This window comes from Saccoglossus kowalevskii, chromosome 15, assembly GCF_978046115.1.
Source record: "Saccoglossus kowalevskii chromosome 15, keSacKowa6.1, whole genome shotgun sequence".
Taxonomy (NCBI): domain Eukaryota; kingdom Metazoa; phylum Hemichordata; class Enteropneusta; family Harrimaniidae; genus Saccoglossus; species Saccoglossus kowalevskii.
Window position 1 is genome coordinate 10,885,996 of NC_140655.1, and position 17,456 is coordinate 10,903,451.

A 17,456-nucleotide genomic window follows, 5' to 3' on the forward strand; every position below is an offset into this window, starting at 1 on the left:
GTCTCATTTTGGAGCTTTATTTGGTAGATAGGCGAAGATGGTACTAGAACACCAGGCGAATGCTCCGGGTGACATCATGCGTGTAAATCGTTCGATATAAGCGCAACACAACAAACTACTAGTAAATCTATTATTATTTTACATCACCGGTAGCAATGGCCTTGTAATATACCAGTAGTACCACATTTGGGATAAGGCCCCAGAGAGACGAAACCAATAATATGCGGCGACCATATCACTTTTCGACTGGGATCACCAGGCTTCTGTATAAACATACTGCCAAAACAAAATTAATTCCGTAAAAAAAAATATTCTTTAATTTATCAATGTCGAAATACATTGTATAAACATGCAGGAAATACATTGTTAATACATACCTACATTGAAATCACGCTAAATAGGATGTCTGTAATAACAATACGTTTATATTGACCAATACCAGTATATTCAAGTTACTCGAGTATGCATAACACAATTACTAAAAAATCAGAAGAACAAAATAGGGAAGCCGACGTCAAATTTTGCGACAGTAGTCAAGGTAATGTAACTGTCTGATCAAAAACTTATTCTCCTCAGGCTCATATTCAACACTTCTTTTTGTTCAATTAACAATCAAGAATTCTTTGTTAACATAAAAACCTAGAGTGCTTTTGTATTGTTCATGAAAGGTACAATGTTATGTCTAGTGTAGTATATACTGTAGACAATAAACGTTGGGACGATCAGAAATCTAATGTAAAATATATTTTCTGTCCACGTAGATTGTACAGTGAGGGAATTGTCCGAGACAAATACATCTTCTATAACAATTTGAAACTTTGCGACCGGAAAACAAGTTCAGCTAAACAACCGCTTTCGGAAATCGCCAATTGAGATTACAGAGTCGGTGTTCTCTTGCATCGTTTGGAAATCTGTCACTGGAAGGTCAAACAACGTCACATTTTACCTATTTTACATTATATATTCATTTATTTCACTTATTTTTGATCAATAAATCTTGACTTTGGTGAGCAAAATACCCTCCGATACATCCATGAAATTACACGCGGCGTTGTCATATTGGTAATGAGATGAGTTTGACAACCCCCGTATGTCACACTGCCCTACATTGTCAAAATCATTTCTACAATTATGAGACCTCAAGCGATCTAGAAACGAAATGTTATCTCTGCCAATAATACGAACAAGGGAATAAACTGACAGCTCAATAAAGCAACGTTGTCCTACGAGTGACAACTACGGGTATTTTGTGACACAGCTCAGCACTTAGTTCTAGTGTCAGTGACCAGTGCCAAATAGTATCACTTCTGAATCAGTAATGAAAGTGAAACAGTGTTTATCGTGTTATTGTACATGGTGTATGATTTCTACACGCTGACAACATGCTAACCGAAAAGAAGTGACGATAGGTAAAATATATTTTCAATGAAGTCCATTTATTTATTATATCTGCACTGAAGATAAAATCTCATCTCAGAGAGTATTTCCAATATAACACTAATATTTCGGTAGATACAATTGTCAAAATATGTTATCAACTGTAGAATATCCTACAGGCACGTTGCACCCCGTTCTTCACACAGTAGGCTCACACCGATTTGATGTTTTGATATCCGCTTTCACCAGTTTATTTTTAATCTGTGAGCAAAATAAAGACGTTTTATATTACGCAACCCCAGCCTAAAAACAACTGTGTAAGCCCGTGTTACATAGATTAGATCAAATCACAATATGATAACTGGTCGATGTAAACACAGCAAATGTTCACATAAAATGTGTCAACATATACACTAGTACAGAAATTGTCATAGACATTTAAGGCGGGGGAGTCGTCACCTGCGCATGCCAGATGGGCATAGCGTGTCATTGTTTACAACCAAGAGTCTACCCATGAGTCTTTGCGTTTTTAGTGTGTGTTGTTATTGTCGCCTCGGACTCAATTCCCGCGCGTGCGCAGGTGACGACCCTCCCGCTCTAATTATGTATTTCCGCAGCTACCCAGTCCAGTGATCACCGGTAACTGTAAAATTGAAAATATAATAAAAATACAACATATACACTAGACGCATATTTTTCTTAGGAAAAAAAAACATACTTATAGTAGTAGCAGTCTTAGAGTGAGTGCGAGTCCCAAATGATTATCTGATGTTCTTTCATTTTAACATACGTCAAAGAAACGTGTATGGCGTCCTCACATAGATCAGACCAGTTAATATTTCAATATCAAACTTCCACACTATAAGATTTCCTTTTATAGAATGTGTAAAATATTCTTTAAACATTTGCGAATGTGCAACGCGTTTTATGTTGATGTTACCTTATAAGGTAACGCACATAAATTAGCATATAAAACACCCAAGGCGCACCCGCAATAAGTCTATTATAACTTAGAAAGTATTACTGTGATGAAACATTAAGTTACTAACCAATTTCATTTCTTGTTTCAAAGCGTGGCATTTTTGACATTCCGCTATCGAAGATACCGTTAGTTCACTGGTCTGCACATCAACTGTAGCATTTCCACGATACACCAAGATAATCTTAATATAAATCAACAGGAAAGAGTTAATTAAGATACAAATATAGTTGAATGTATGTATATTAAAAGTATGATATAGGTCAAGAGCTATGTGTCAACATGTCCAAACGGTTTCCTGATTTGTTATTGTTAATGTTATAACACAATATCGAAATTAAAGTTTATTAAGTCGAAGAGACAACACAAAAGAGTATACTACAATCCTTTAAAACAAACAACAGACAAACATTTGATATGAAAAAACAAACAAAAAACAATGAGAAGTACACCCCAGTACATAATCAAATCAGTGTGTGTAAAATCTATGGCCTTCATGGTAAATAAGAAGTGATGTCACGTGTTTCGAAAAAAGTGAGTATATAATCGAATCAAGAACTGGAATCCACCATACTCAATTCTGAATCGCAATCAACTGGGCTAAGTTAGAAAACTCAGTTCTACATTGTACAAATGACGTTGATACCAAACATATGATTTTAACAATATATTAACCTGTTATTGTATGCATAATCGGTTTTACGCCACTGTAATGACAATACATTATTTCTGTATTTATTTATAAACATTAGTATATATTTATGAGACGTTTGTTAATATCTGTCGGTTAGTCCCGACAACTCTCGCATGAAAAACATCCAAAGTTCATCCCATGAATTGAGTAAAATGAATTATAAGGTAATACCAATGTGTCTGAGACCTCTATTACCTAACCCTTTATCAGAGAATATTTCCTTTCTTTCACTCAGTTCTCCTATTTAAATACATTAGCACCATCTACCACCGAAATATAGAATTATAACAATAGAAACAAAAACAGAATCTTCAACAAAATATTATATCTTGATCACAAAACCAAAATCCAAAAGTTGAAGTTAGTGAAGGGAAATCTCTGTTGAGAGGATTCCATAGAAAAGTGATAGTAATGAAAACAAGATATAAAATAACACTTATTTATACAAAGCACAGATCAAAATTATAGAAACAAATTTGATTGTGGAAAGATTGTGAAGCGATATCGGGACAATATTCAACACAGGACAGTTGTATGGTTGTCTTCGTTGCCGCAATAGTAATAGTTAATTCCCTATTCACGCATCTAGTCTACTGAATACACGATAGTGAGAAATTCAGACTTTCTATCAGCGTTCCATACAAATTCTAATCGTACACATCATCACACTGTGACGTAACACATCAGCAGATCATAACATTAATTATCAACTCACATTCTACACATTTAGCAGTTTAAGTTGATGTTTATTTGTGGTGTTTTTGAATATTTTTAATCAACCTGTGAGTGAAAATAGAGTTTACACCGTTTTGAAAATATTATAGACAAATTATAGGTGGAGCATTGTACAATTGTAAATACTAACATTTTTTCCATGTTCAGCACAGGAAAAACGAACATAAATACATTAGTTCAAAAAGAGGTATAGGGAAATGGCAGACCCCTCTAGCGCATGGAATATTAGTTTCTATATATCCCTGGATGTTCATATCAAATTCCAAATTCTTATAATAACTGGAATGTACAGAAATACAATAGACGATTCAAATACATTAAACACTTCACAACTACAAAATTATGAATATTATATACATTTATAACTGCTGGTAAAATGACAATCACTGTAATTGTACAAATATAAACAAATAACGCTCTACCTTTGGGACAAATATCAGTCCCATCGTCGCTGTAGCACAAATTAATATAAATAATCCACTGATGACGTAGGATTCCTTTGGTTTATCTTGTAGTATTACAAATGTTGGAACGCCAATAAAACACAGCACAACGACATTATAAATGGCTATAGCTACATGTTTACTATCATTAAGTGCTCGTATGTAGACCTTCCTGGGAAAAAAAACATCGGATACAATAGAACTAATCAAATGAAGATATACAATACATATGTAAAACTAGTATAAAAATTAACAATAGAGAGTCATCGCATCATTTCACTGTTAATATATTAAATGTGAATTTGTTAATATTATGGGATATACGAGTTGTGCAAATTCAAGAAAGCAAGGAATTGTGGGAAATCAATAAGAATAATATTATCAAAGATTGATTGACCATTCAAATATATCAAATATCTACCTTGTCTGGAAAGTGAGGAAAACACCGAACACCAGTAAGATTCCTTTATAAACAGCTAATGCAGTCATCCAAAAGGTTGCATTCTTCGAACTGCATATATAGACACAATTTTCTGTCTGAAAGATTACGTCATCATTTTCGGGACTGACGTCTCTCTGTATATAACAGATAAAAATTGAGTAAATAAATTGTTGTGTTATCAAGTGAGTACTGTGTTGTTATTACTCCCCCGTGCAACTTAATATTCCACATGAAGTGTTCATTTCACAATCGCAAAGACGATACCTTAGTTTCCAGCTTGTATACAGTCGGACGAGGAGGATCAAGAAACAGCCAGAGTAGGAGCACAATGATGTCAACGAAAACTAAAGCTCCCAGCATGCATAGCAGCCGGTTATCTTTGATTACCTGTGAATGTAAATCAGCTATGATTGCCCATGAATTTGTAAACATATTAGTAGGTATATGGTATATGGTATATGGTACATGGCTCTAGAAAGTTATAATTTGTCAAGTCGATGATGGATCATATTATCGAGTAAATTGGAAAAAGTTCATTTCAAAGAGGTGAACTAAAGGTTAAACACTTGAAATGATTGCTATCCTGTGACTATTGAAAGTATATAAGGCATGTCATTTCTAATGGTGAAGTCAAAGCCAATCTGGGACAAAACAATGTGCATGAGTTTAATACGTTCTTGAATCTTGTGTGTTGATATTTTTCTGTAATCGACTAACTGCCCCTGTCAAAAGGTTCCAAAATATATAGACACCAAAACGTTCTCCCCCTTGGGTACACAACAGAACTTTGCTGAATTTCGGACAATACAAGTAACATATAATATTTTAACAAGACACATAGAAAGCCTAGTATTTATGATTCACTACGAACCACTCAGTTTATGATTACCCGTGAGAACAAATACTGCACTATGTACAATAATAATAGTAATGAACTAATTTTGACAAAGGGTTACTTGTTATTTGTATATTAATATTGGTGCATACTCACCACTTTCTGGGCAGTTTTATTTGTGAATATTTTAAAAATTCTCCATGTTTTTAAAAACATAGCTCCAAAGGATAACGTAAAACCAGTGGATATTAACCACATTTCGATCTGAAATGAAAAAAAAAACATCCCAATAATATAGACTATATACCTCGCCACACATCTGGTTGAAAATAACACATTAACACATTGATTAAAGCGGGGAAGTCATCACGTGCGCATGCGTCAGATGGCCATAGCGTTTCATTGTTCACAAGCAAGCGTCTACACATGAGCCTTTGCGTTTTTAGCGTGTGTGGTTATCGTCGCTTAGGACTCAATTCCCGCGCGTGCGCAGGTGACGACCTTCCCGCTTTAACACATTATACTTGGTATAATGTACAACTAACTTGAACTATGTAACATTATTCAGAATAATGTGATATTTCAGTCAAAGACTACTATTGATACTATTCAAGTTACACTACAGGATTCAGACTTGTGACACTTCTCATTCCAAAAAAACCCACGCCCAACTGTACTGCTGACATATGGGTTTCCTTGTCGTTGTAACTTTTTTTTATCTATTAAATCCATAATGACACTATGATGGAAAGATCACTGGCAGGCCAATCCGAAATGAAACAATTGTCAATTAGGCTAAAACATCTGGTATCATTGGCAGGTCCCATGTTGAAATAACATACTCAACCATAGATCGTTTTAACGTAAGTTGTATAGGGAAAGTCGAAGAACAAATAAATCTACAAGAGCAACAAATTAGTAAGAGATAGATTGAAGAGTCATAGACCCCAATTTATTAAAGCGGGAGGGTCGTCACCTGCGCACGCGCGGGAATTGAGTCCCAAGCGATGATAACAACACAGGTTAAAAACGCAAAGACTCATGGGTGGACGCTTGTTTGTAAACAATGACAAGCTATGGTCATCTGACGCATGCGCAGGTAACGACTCCCCCTTTAAGTGGCGGTGGTCGCCGCGTCGCGCCCTGTTCGATGTGGCACTATAGTGACGTATACAGCGCGTGTAAAACAAAATTTTTGTTGACACAAAATTCGACCACGCGCTGCGCGACTACAACCGTCCCTTTAATACATCCTCAAATAGTCATTCAGTTGACAGTCCGCCGTGGACTTGCTTGCAGTCTGTTGCGATTCCAATGAAAATTTTTCGAAAAATAAATATAAATTGCGTAAACGAGGGGTGAACGCGAAAGTCATTTGACCGCGAAATCCCAACAGACTTTCCATCAGTGTAAGCGCCCTCACATTACCGGCCAGATTCGCCGCTTACATAACCATTACCACGTGCACACAATGACATACCTGACACAGTGGGCCTTGCATTTGAGATGTGTCCAATCCATGCACGATAACCAAAGTGTACAACAACAAACATCCAAGAATAATGAAGTTATTAAGATTTGGACTTGACATTTTAATCACTCTGAAAAAGAATGCATATTTTTATATCACTATATACATATAATAATACTTATTTTACTACTTTTTGTCTTAAAGAAAGTATGTCAGTATTTCAGAGGACCGAGGGTTGACCCAAACTGTTTGGCACCACAGTCAAACTCCCACGCTGTGTCAAAGTTCATTTAGTGTGTTTTTTTGTGCTGATAATGGTATGGCCATGGTACGCAAGCAGTGATTTAATCGATGATATCGAAGTATAATTGGAGCCATTCTAATAACAAGTTAACATCATGTGTTTAACCATTTAAAAGTTCTACGATAATAGTAATTTAATTTAAACAGTACCACAGAACGATTTTGAAGTAACTTCATACACTGGGTTATATGAGAAATATTAGGCTAGACTTTTATTATCCCTTGTTTCGCGAACAGGAGCCGAAATGAAATAAAAATAAAATTTTATTTTATTTCAGCGTAATTTCTCGCGTCCGCCGACTTGTAAGTGCAAAAAATTGCTAAAAAAACTTATTTTCTTCTTCATTTTTTTTCTGCCCGCCGCATAACGAACCCAGGTTGCATTTTCGTGGGAGTATCATGATCAAAGTACCGAAGTCTCGCGCAGATGAGAAACAAGGTTATACATGGAATAACATTTTATTTCATTTCTTCTCTCCGATCAATGATCTAACTTACAACTCTTTGAGAATCACACAAATTTAATGGAAAAAAAGAATAAATTTTATTTTTTTCCTCCCTGCTCAAAAAAATGCCTTATAAAGACTCCAGAAAAAAGGAATAAAAAAAGTCTGGCCTTTCAATGTGATTGGAGAATGTAACTTTAGTGGGTCAATTTCATGCTGGTAACTTAAATACGTGTCAAGTTATATAGAGATTTACACACTAAAATAGTATAGTGGAGACGAGTATTGTTGGGGAACTGGGCAGTGGCTGGTCTATCGAGGGAACCAGTCTATTGGCTGGTCTGTCAGGGTGGAGCGCTAGTCTGGTGAGCTTATTTTATTTCACAATCTTATGTCTGTATTTCATCAATGCCCATTTTTCGGGGGATGATATTATTTTAAAGACAGTAAGCGTTCTGGTAAATAACCTGTTTTTTTCAAAAACATGATTCAAGTGTAGATTAAAACTTCCTCACTATTTAAAAATAGAGCATTTATTGAGTAGCCACACAAATGAATCGCACCAAAGATTCATTTTAAACAGATATAGTGCAATGTACATGTTCATTTGAAATTGGCGTGCAGATCAGCTGTATAATAGCTACAACGATTTCATTTAAAATTGACATATTTCCGGTTGTTTATTGACGATTATTTTAGATTATGGTGAAGTAATTTAATGGCGAAAATCATGTTGGAATATTAGTTTTGATATCTGTCATAATTACTATGCCACCATATAAAAATGCATGTGAAGTAAACCTTTTATTTTCTATTTTGCACTGTGGATAACACTTTTCATACCTTTTCTCTCTGTGGTATAGGTTGAATGTCAGTAGCCCTAGGCACCAGAGCAATCCGATTGCTGAACATGTTGCCATGACAACGAAAACGTTCATTGTAGTTATCACATTTGTAATGTAGATGATACTAACTGCATCGACAGGAACACTGCCCCCTAGAGTTGATTGATAACAAGTACGATAAAGAACAGTTATTGTTATCTGGTCACGCTTTAATTCACAGTAACCTATCACGTGGGGGAGGGGTGTTCTATTACAAAGCTAACTCCGCCGGTCATATTTTCCGTACAGAGAATGGTTCCTTATTATGTTGTTTAAGGAGGAAATACTACCTGTGGTGGTGAAGATATCTTTTATTTCAAGAGTCCAATTGATATTCTCGGTTGAGCTGTCATAGTACCCAATTGTTCGATAGACTCCATCTGAAGAATACAAAAGATAAAGCCATTATAATTATAGTTTTATGAGTGGGCGATAGATTTGCAAAATATTAAATGTATTATTATCGTAAAACGCCTGAAGGCCTACAGATGAAATGGAAATCTGTGAATTAATCTACCCTGTCGAATGAAGTCTCTGGCTTGAAATAAAATATTGTATGATCAGTATACAAGCAAAGTCGGTTGTTAAAATACAATTTATTATTTATTGACTTGTTTTAGTTCTTCTTTAATTCATTTAAATATTCAATGGCTCACAGACAATTTACATCTTATGTAGCTTAAGGTATAGATGTAGGTTCGTGAGCGCTCGACTCCCTGCAATTATGTTTTTTGCTTTTTCGTATATTGCGACAGTATTTTTTATTATTTTGTGTTTTTTCCCAAACATTGATGTAAGAACTGTTAAATACGTTGGTGCTCCTGGTTACGTGGTTATCGCCCTGTTTGATACATTGCTACAAGTGATAAAAACACGTTGTCAACAATCAAAGATGCTCTTTTGTTGATAAACAAAATTCAATTCAAGCATAGTGGGAAAGTTTCATGGAAAACAACCCAAATAACTATTCAACTTTGAGGTTTCCTGACCAACTACAAAACACACGTTGCGAGAATGACTAATTTGCATAATAATTCACCCATTTTCGATTTTACAGACACTTATTTAAAATAAACAGATTAATTACTGTTTTGTAAAATGTCATTAATAGGAAATTAAATTGAAAAGCCAAATTCAAAGCCAAATTCTACTTTTCATTATTTATATACAGCCTTGCAAATTCTACAAAACATTTAAAAAAAACACTTTTCGCGGTTAGTTGTTACATTGTGAAGCCAAGACAGTCTATATATATGGAATGCAAATAAACTATGAGTTTCATGGACATACACCTTAAACTTGCATCCCTACTTTTTACTATGTGCAGACCATATCTACTCCTATTGATTGTGATCACAATGAGAAATGATAAAATCAGTTGGTATGGCAACACATCCTAGAATTCCGGAGTACTGAAGCTAGCTTACACTTGACTGAATCAAGGTTATGGTTTCTTAATTCTTTATGGCTTTAAGAGGGCTTCTAAATTCAATTCAAGGATTCCGTTGTACATGATTTTTCATGAATTGTACAAAATCCAAATCCTTTATGTTATTTACAGGAGACTGTAAAATTATTTCCGCAGATCATACAAAAGTAGGAATGCATCGTTATAAATCTTTGTATAGCTTCTTTCAATGTGAATTTACACTTGCGTATTAACATTGAAATCAAATAATATGAGATTATTAAGAGGATACCCCCAAAGTATGCACGAATACAGTACACGGAAGTATCGACCGACGCGAAGCGGAGGTCGATGCGACGGCGTACTGTCTGAGTGCATACTTTGAGGTATCCTCGTAATAACAGTTATTAATATACACCTTTTCCTTCCAAGGATACATCATAGGAATGCCGAAATCAAAAAAGTTTAGAACAGAATCAGCGGACTTCTTTGTGTAGAGTCCGGTCAAACTCTGGTGGCAGCCATGTTTGTTTTTATTAGAGGAGGAGGTTTACACGCGTAATCATTCCATATTTGGAATTCGCATTTCCTTATATGGTCGGATGAAAATACCCCGTTAAATACGGCACGCTGTAACTTATGTATGATAATATGCATAAGCTTATATATTAATATCGACGTTTGTTGTGTAGAATATATGTTTTGAGAAAATTGGTTATACATCGCATGACAATGTTATTATTTTTTTTATGCACATTCATCGAGGTATACATGGAAGAGAATTGTTGTGCGTTACATTTTTGAGAAAATTAGAGCGATATTATTCACAAATTGCTGTTTTTAGAGCAACTCTACAGTACACATTGTTTAAAAAAATAATAGTTTTGATGGACATTTTAAATAATTCAGGACCATAACATCAAGTTTCTAATCAGTCACGGTATATATATTGACAGTATGACATCAGCCTACAGTTCGTAATACAGCATAATTACTCCACCATAGAAACCAATCTCAATCTAACAAAATGGCCGCCATTCACTAAATTATTACAATTATAACATGCTCAAATAGACCTCAAACTGTTTAATACCGTTATATTTTTATCGCAAAAAATGAATACATTTTTGTTTATTTTCATTTATGAGTAAGTGTAACGTTAATTGTGGCATTCAACTCACCTAAATTCTGTTCAATGTGAACTAACGTTTCCCGCTCACCATTCTCGTCGAAGTGTACTATACCCTGCAGACAAACGATAATCAGAGTAAATTAATTCAAGCTAGAAAAGTTGAATTATGTATCTGTACGTTCATTCATTCATTTATTCATTCACAATATAATGTCCATTGAATATTGGTAGAAAACGGCAATGAAATGAAAATATTTCAAGATATCTGAGGCAGTTGGGAAATATCAGAATATTCAATCAGCGAATGAAACAAGACAAGACGACAGACCAAACCAAATCCAAGAATAAATAAATCTCGAAAAAAACTTCCTTTGATTTTTGTTAATGTTTTGTACCCTAATGGTACGAAGTTGTGTTTTTGAAATTATTAATATTTCTTTGTTTGAGCGAAATTGGTAGTAATGGCAATCATCGCGAGGGAATATGTACATGTATTTATAAACGTGCAATCGTAATCGTAATCCACATTCGAATGCACATCAAATATCTTCGTTCAGTTAAAGGAGGACGAGTGACATGTGAACTGCATTACTGCGATTCAAAGACGAGTAGTGACACAACTCTCACGTCACGAGTATTTGACGGGAGATGAAACTACTCTAACGTTGCGAGTATTTGACGAGTCGTGATACGACTTTACGTCACGAGTATTTTCCATCAGCCAGCTGAACCAATACAAACATTTGGGAATTATTCAAGTTATAATATTATATGCACAAGCCATTTTTTTCGTGCTCGAGCTTCTCCAAACGAATTTGTTGTTTATTTTATAAGACTTTGTGTTATAGAATAACAAACACACACGGAACACTTATGTGTGTTCAGGTGTTCTGGGTGTCGGCAGTTCATGTGTGAATGGCGTCTTGATACGTAACAAAATACGTCCCGGCCATTTTGTGAAAATAAATAAATTTCACATGGACGGTAACGTAATATTCAAATCAGGTTAAAGGTTGCCAAATATTCTTTGTGCAATGCATTTGGTAAAATTTGTTTTTAATGTAATTAAACGATAAACGTCTTGAACAAAAATAAAACGGAAATGTATATCTTGATCGCGGGCACAGTTTATCTGACGAACAAACATACTATTCGAAATTTACTTTCCATGATGAAATGGAACAAGTTGCCATCCAAACCCTTTTTGCAAACGTCAGATATATGATATGCGATTTCACGTTCACTGCGAGATCTCTTATAATGGTTTCGCGTTTGTCGAGGCGCACGTCGCACGTTTGACGTCGCCATGACCTTTTTTGTTCTGTTGTTACGTTTGATTTCACGCACAACGCGGGATCACACGGTGAATGAGAATGGTCTATCGTACACGAATACACATGATCAATATTCCTATATAACACTAAACATGATTGGCGTGTCGGTTAGATGTTTTGGTTGTTCAGCCAATCGATACAAGCCTCTTAAAAAACATACTTCTACTTACTGATACGCCTCTGAAAAATGTATTTTGCATTTCTTCTTCCATGATTCTTAGCATATTATTGTCAGAAAAATCGTAATCTAGAAGTTGTTTGGGTATACCATTGTCATGGTAACCTATAAAAGAGGATATCAATCAGCGTTAGTTTAGCAATTCCTGGCGATCGCAGCAGTCATGCGTAGTCTGCATCGTGTTTACATTCAGTGTAAGTTGTCATACCATTAGCATGGAATGTGCAAATGCTGAAAAGTACAATTAGAATAAAATAATAAAAACCAAAAAATAAATAGACTTGATTGCCTTTGTTCAGTTAAATGAGTAGTGGTACCGAAAAACAGATGAGACAACCTCAAGACAATATTAACTATACCAAAACCTGGACACTGTATCCACAACAATAGTGATCTTTATTAATGGTTTAAATATACACTACAATAGATTTAAACCAATTTTATCAACAATTTAAATCTACACAGTAACGTGGATATATCGGATTCGAATCTACTATTAAATTTTACAACAGCCTAATATGTAATGTGTTCAATATGTGGATACATACAATTCTACGAACATACATCCAAATTGTATCCCTCTTGTAGAGCTTACTTCTTATTTTCTAATTGTTTAACAACAATAATAAATAACTAAATAATTATTATCTGAAATGTCAGTTTCTCCATGCTGGTCCCGGTTCAACTATTTCGGTTCCGCCATTGTGGTTCAAGTGTTCCGCTATTTGTACAATATACTTTTGTTACGCGTCATTGGCAGTACTCAAACATGTAACGTAAAGAAATATATTACAAAATACCTGCTTCGCCATTCTGAAACCTTTCTTCTGACTTGTCTAACGCCAAAGCCATCGACCAAATGGCATCATACGACAGGGACCCGTAGAGATTTACCTCCTGCTGTTCTGCCTCGTACACCGATTTAATTTGCTGAGAAGTCTGTAAATGTCACATATTTATAAACTGAAATCCCTGTATTGTTAAATGTGAGTTTGGATATCGATTAAATGTGACATAATTTCTAATTTACATATTTAAATCATTGAAGTGATACTGATTAATAAAATCAACATTATTGCAGTACAGGTCACAGATAATTCTGCTAACAATTGTTTGAAAAGAAGCGTTAGGGAGGGAGAGGTTTGATGATAATTCACTTTCATCAGGGAAGCGTAGTTTTAGGCAGATATGTAACTATGCAATTGCAACTTTTAGTTTTGTGTCGCGCACGTTGATTATCCATTGCCGACGTTTTCATTCATAAACACACAATATATTTGTACTACAAATATAATTTAAAACATTTTGCTATTTGTATGTACATTTGTAATATATTTCCTCAGGACATCATACAGTACAGTATATGAATAACTGGTTTTGAAATCGACCACTCCCCTTTCTGTCGTGAGCGCGCTCAGTAACGTAGCGGCCGTGAAACATGCCCTAAGAACTCACAAGATATATGTATAGTTCGAGCACAAAATAGGAGCCTTGCGCTAAAAATCGGCTTTAGAATAAAATTGTTGGGGCCATGTAAAAACGGTAATCGCGCGTTAAAAATAAAATATTACCACCTCAAACATTGTCTGAACTGAATAGAAAAATCTTGCCATACTAAACGCAAATTACTATAACATTTGTATAGTATATGGTTGATAGAATAATCTCGGAACTAGTTTCGGAAAAAATCTCGGCATTTGTCTTTTATTACTGCGAAGAAATTGGATCGGATGAAGAAAAATAAGTTTTCCCGGCAAATTGCATCGATGCTATAAAACATTTATGTGTTTATTATCTCTATACGGAGACATATTTTAATGATTTTAATGTACTTATAACGCTTAGGGCGTACTCGATTAATACTCGACGTGTCACCGAATAAGACCGAACACTCACTTCCCCGAATTTACTGATTTTTTGTCAAATAAATATAAACGAGTAAGAGCATACCATTCCACTGACTGTGGGTTCATTGCTGATATCCCATGCGTTTACATCGAGTCCAAACATTCCGTTGTTTGCAGCGAGTAGTTCATTAACTGTACAATCTACCGAGTCTTCGTCAGTACCTAACCACCAGCCTTGTTTCAGCCATCTAGATGGAACGAGCCACACGTACTTCGGGCCAAACAGACCAATTTTGTACGCCTATAAACAAAAAACAAAACCAGTATCTTTTAGTGTCTGCTTTCTGATTTTTTTTGTTCTGGCAAATGCTCATGTCCATTGAGTAGAATCAGTATTGTTAATTTCAATCATTATTAGGATTATACATTATGCTTAAAACGATGCTAAATTAGCGACCGCGGCAATCTGAATATAGATGGCAATCATTCAAATGTAAACGTAAAATTATAAATAAAGTTTCAAATATAATTTTCTCATTTGCTACTAGGCCGTATAAACATCTTGTTAGCTCGAATTGAATCGATCGGTGCATTTATATTTAGGAACACGTATAGTATTTAATTTAAACATGGTAAACTGTATAAACCTAGGGAAAATAGTATATATTTTCTATTCATTCTTTCATTCTCTGTTTCATTATGTTCCATATCACAATGGAAAAGCATGCATCTAACTTGTGTACTTGTATGTACTTGTATGATATTTTCCCCAGAATGTCAGGAACGCAGATCTGTCATATACATGCCACTGACAGGAAATGACGTATTTTATGGCAGTATCAATATCGATGCAGTTTAAGTGTCAATAATCAATCCACGCAGCATTATCAAGCCCAACCTTTATTTTTTGATTATCAATTGCAGGCATCTATGTAGTTTTCATTCATATAAACACAATGCAGTTCTACACAAATACAATTTAAAACATCTTGTTTTCTGTATGTACATTTGTAATATATTTCCTAAGGACATCATACAGTACAGTTCATGAATAACTGGTTTTGAAATCGACCCCTCCTCTTTTTGTCGCGGGCGCGCTCAGTAACGTAGCAGCCGTGAAACATGCCCCAAGAACTCAACAGATATATATAGTTCGAACACAAAATAAGAATCTTGCGCTAAAAATCGGCTTTATAATAAAATTGTTGGGGCCATGTGAAATATGGTCGTCGCGCGTTAAAAGTAAAATATTACCATCTCAAACATTGTCTGAACTGAATAGAAAAATCTTGCCATACTAAACGCAAAATGATATAACATTTTTATAGTATATCGTTGATGGAATAATCTCGGCATTTTTCCCCTTCAAGTTGTTACTAGGAAGAAATTGGATCGGATGAAAAAAAAAATTCCCGGCAAATTGTGTCGATGCTATACACATTTACTCACAAATTTCTTTCCTATACATGCCACTGACAGAAAGTGTAGTTTTTTGGCGAAGTATTAACATTGATTCAAGTTTAAATGATCAATAATTGTCTAAATCCATGCAGCATCATCATCAAGCCCAACCTTTTCCTTTGATTTTTAAATCGTATCTGTTTTGGGGTTATTGACAGCTTTGTTCTAAAATCAGCAGTAGCTCTGTATTATGCAAATGTAACATTTGGAGCAAGCATCTCAATTCAGACCAGACTTAGACAGAGTACAGAGGCTCGTCACAAGAAGTTGGAATACATCGGGTGAAATTATTTCTGCACACCCCATATCGTGACCACGGAGTTTTTACATAAACAAGATTCGTTATCAAAAGTTTACAAATTTACTTATTACTTTAGTTTCGCTAGTTAGTTATGATGTGTAATCAAGGATTAAAATTTGCATCAAGTTGAGATTTGTAATCCGATGAGATAAACACCGCATTGACTACGTCAGGGATCACTGATAAAATAGTAAAAAAGAGTTGGAAGAATAAGACAAATATACATAATTTTAAAATGAACACAAGTTACATTGAATTCAAGAGTGCCTTACAACTGGAGAAATATTTATTTTTAAATCGCAGTCTGAAACTCGTCCGCATTTTTTGTTTTTGTTGCAGGGTTTAACCCCATAGAATTTATACGGAAAGAGTCTGTAAAGTATGTCGTGCTAATTTTGTTGAGGATGAATATCATTTTGTGTTGATTTGTCCAGCCTATAACGCATTAAGACGAGAGTTAATCCCTCAACATTATTCGTTCTAACCAACCGTTGATAAATTTCAAAGACTACATTACATTTTAAGCATTGTTTTGAAGTGTTTATATATGGACCGTTGGCCTAGGAAAGCAATACACCTTCTGTTAACTATTAATTATTATTTGATTGATTGACTATAGACAACTAGAGCAATTGTTCAGTCGACACGGAGAAAGAACAGGAAGTTGAAGCAATGCAATATGTATTGCGAACAGCAGGTAAGTAAGTAATTGACCATTATCGAGGACCGATGATCAGCATGCGGTACTAATTATCTCTGCGGAAAGCGCTTAGACTGACCGCTTGCTGTGGAGACCGCATCGAGCAACTACTTTATCCTTCCATCAGACAACATTAATGGTTATAATTTGAAGACTGCATTCAGATGAATACTCTTCGCATGTGCTAGTCGGCGCATACCAACAACTTTGACTCAACGCTCTTGCACGGACCGTAAAGAAACCTGTCTGGGCCCCACCTTGGAAGATTTTGACTATGTGCCGACTTATGCTCATCTGAACTCTCGACTCGGATCGGCCAAGTTGTTGAACGAATTGTATATAAACTTGACTAAAATCCTAACTGTGTTTACAAACTTCAATCAATTACCATCGTAAAACAACAGGTTATACCGTTGTCCTCATTCAGAGGCCGGCGTCAAAAGGTTGGCGAATATTCTCTTTTACTTCTTTTGAATAATACGATAC

The 17,456-nt window shown here is 35.1% G+C and overlaps 1 protein-coding gene across 1 annotated transcript in view; it reads right to left on the minus strand.

Moving 5' to 3' along the window:
* Positions 1-1,419: 1,419 nt before the first annotated feature.
* The window catches only part of LOC102801366 (gamma-aminobutyric acid type B receptor subunit 1-like), a 32,436-nt gene continuing 16,399 nt past the window's right edge, over positions 1,420-17,456 (minus strand). Inside the window, exons 6-18 of the mRNA XM_078012000.2 lie at positions 14,612-14,809; positions 13,462-13,600; positions 12,654-12,766; positions 11,199-11,262; positions 8,900-8,989; positions 8,569-8,722; positions 6,986-7,106; positions 5,662-5,769; positions 4,935-5,057; positions 4,650-4,804; positions 4,208-4,400; positions 2,427-2,540; positions 1,420-1,638 (exon numbers count right to left, since the gene is read on the minus strand). Coding sequence (XP_077868126.2) covers positions 1,576-1,638; positions 2,427-2,540; positions 4,208-4,400; positions 4,650-4,804; positions 4,935-5,057; positions 5,662-5,769; positions 6,986-7,106; positions 8,569-8,722; positions 8,900-8,989; positions 11,199-11,262; positions 12,654-12,766; positions 13,462-13,600; positions 14,612-14,809 — 1,635 coding nt within the window. The 3' untranslated portion in view covers positions 1,420-1,575. The remainder of the gene's footprint in view (positions 1,639-2,426; positions 2,541-4,207; positions 4,401-4,649; positions 4,805-4,934; positions 5,058-5,661; positions 5,770-6,985; positions 7,107-8,568; positions 8,723-8,899; positions 8,990-11,198; positions 11,263-12,653; positions 12,767-13,461; positions 13,601-14,611; positions 14,810-17,456) is intronic.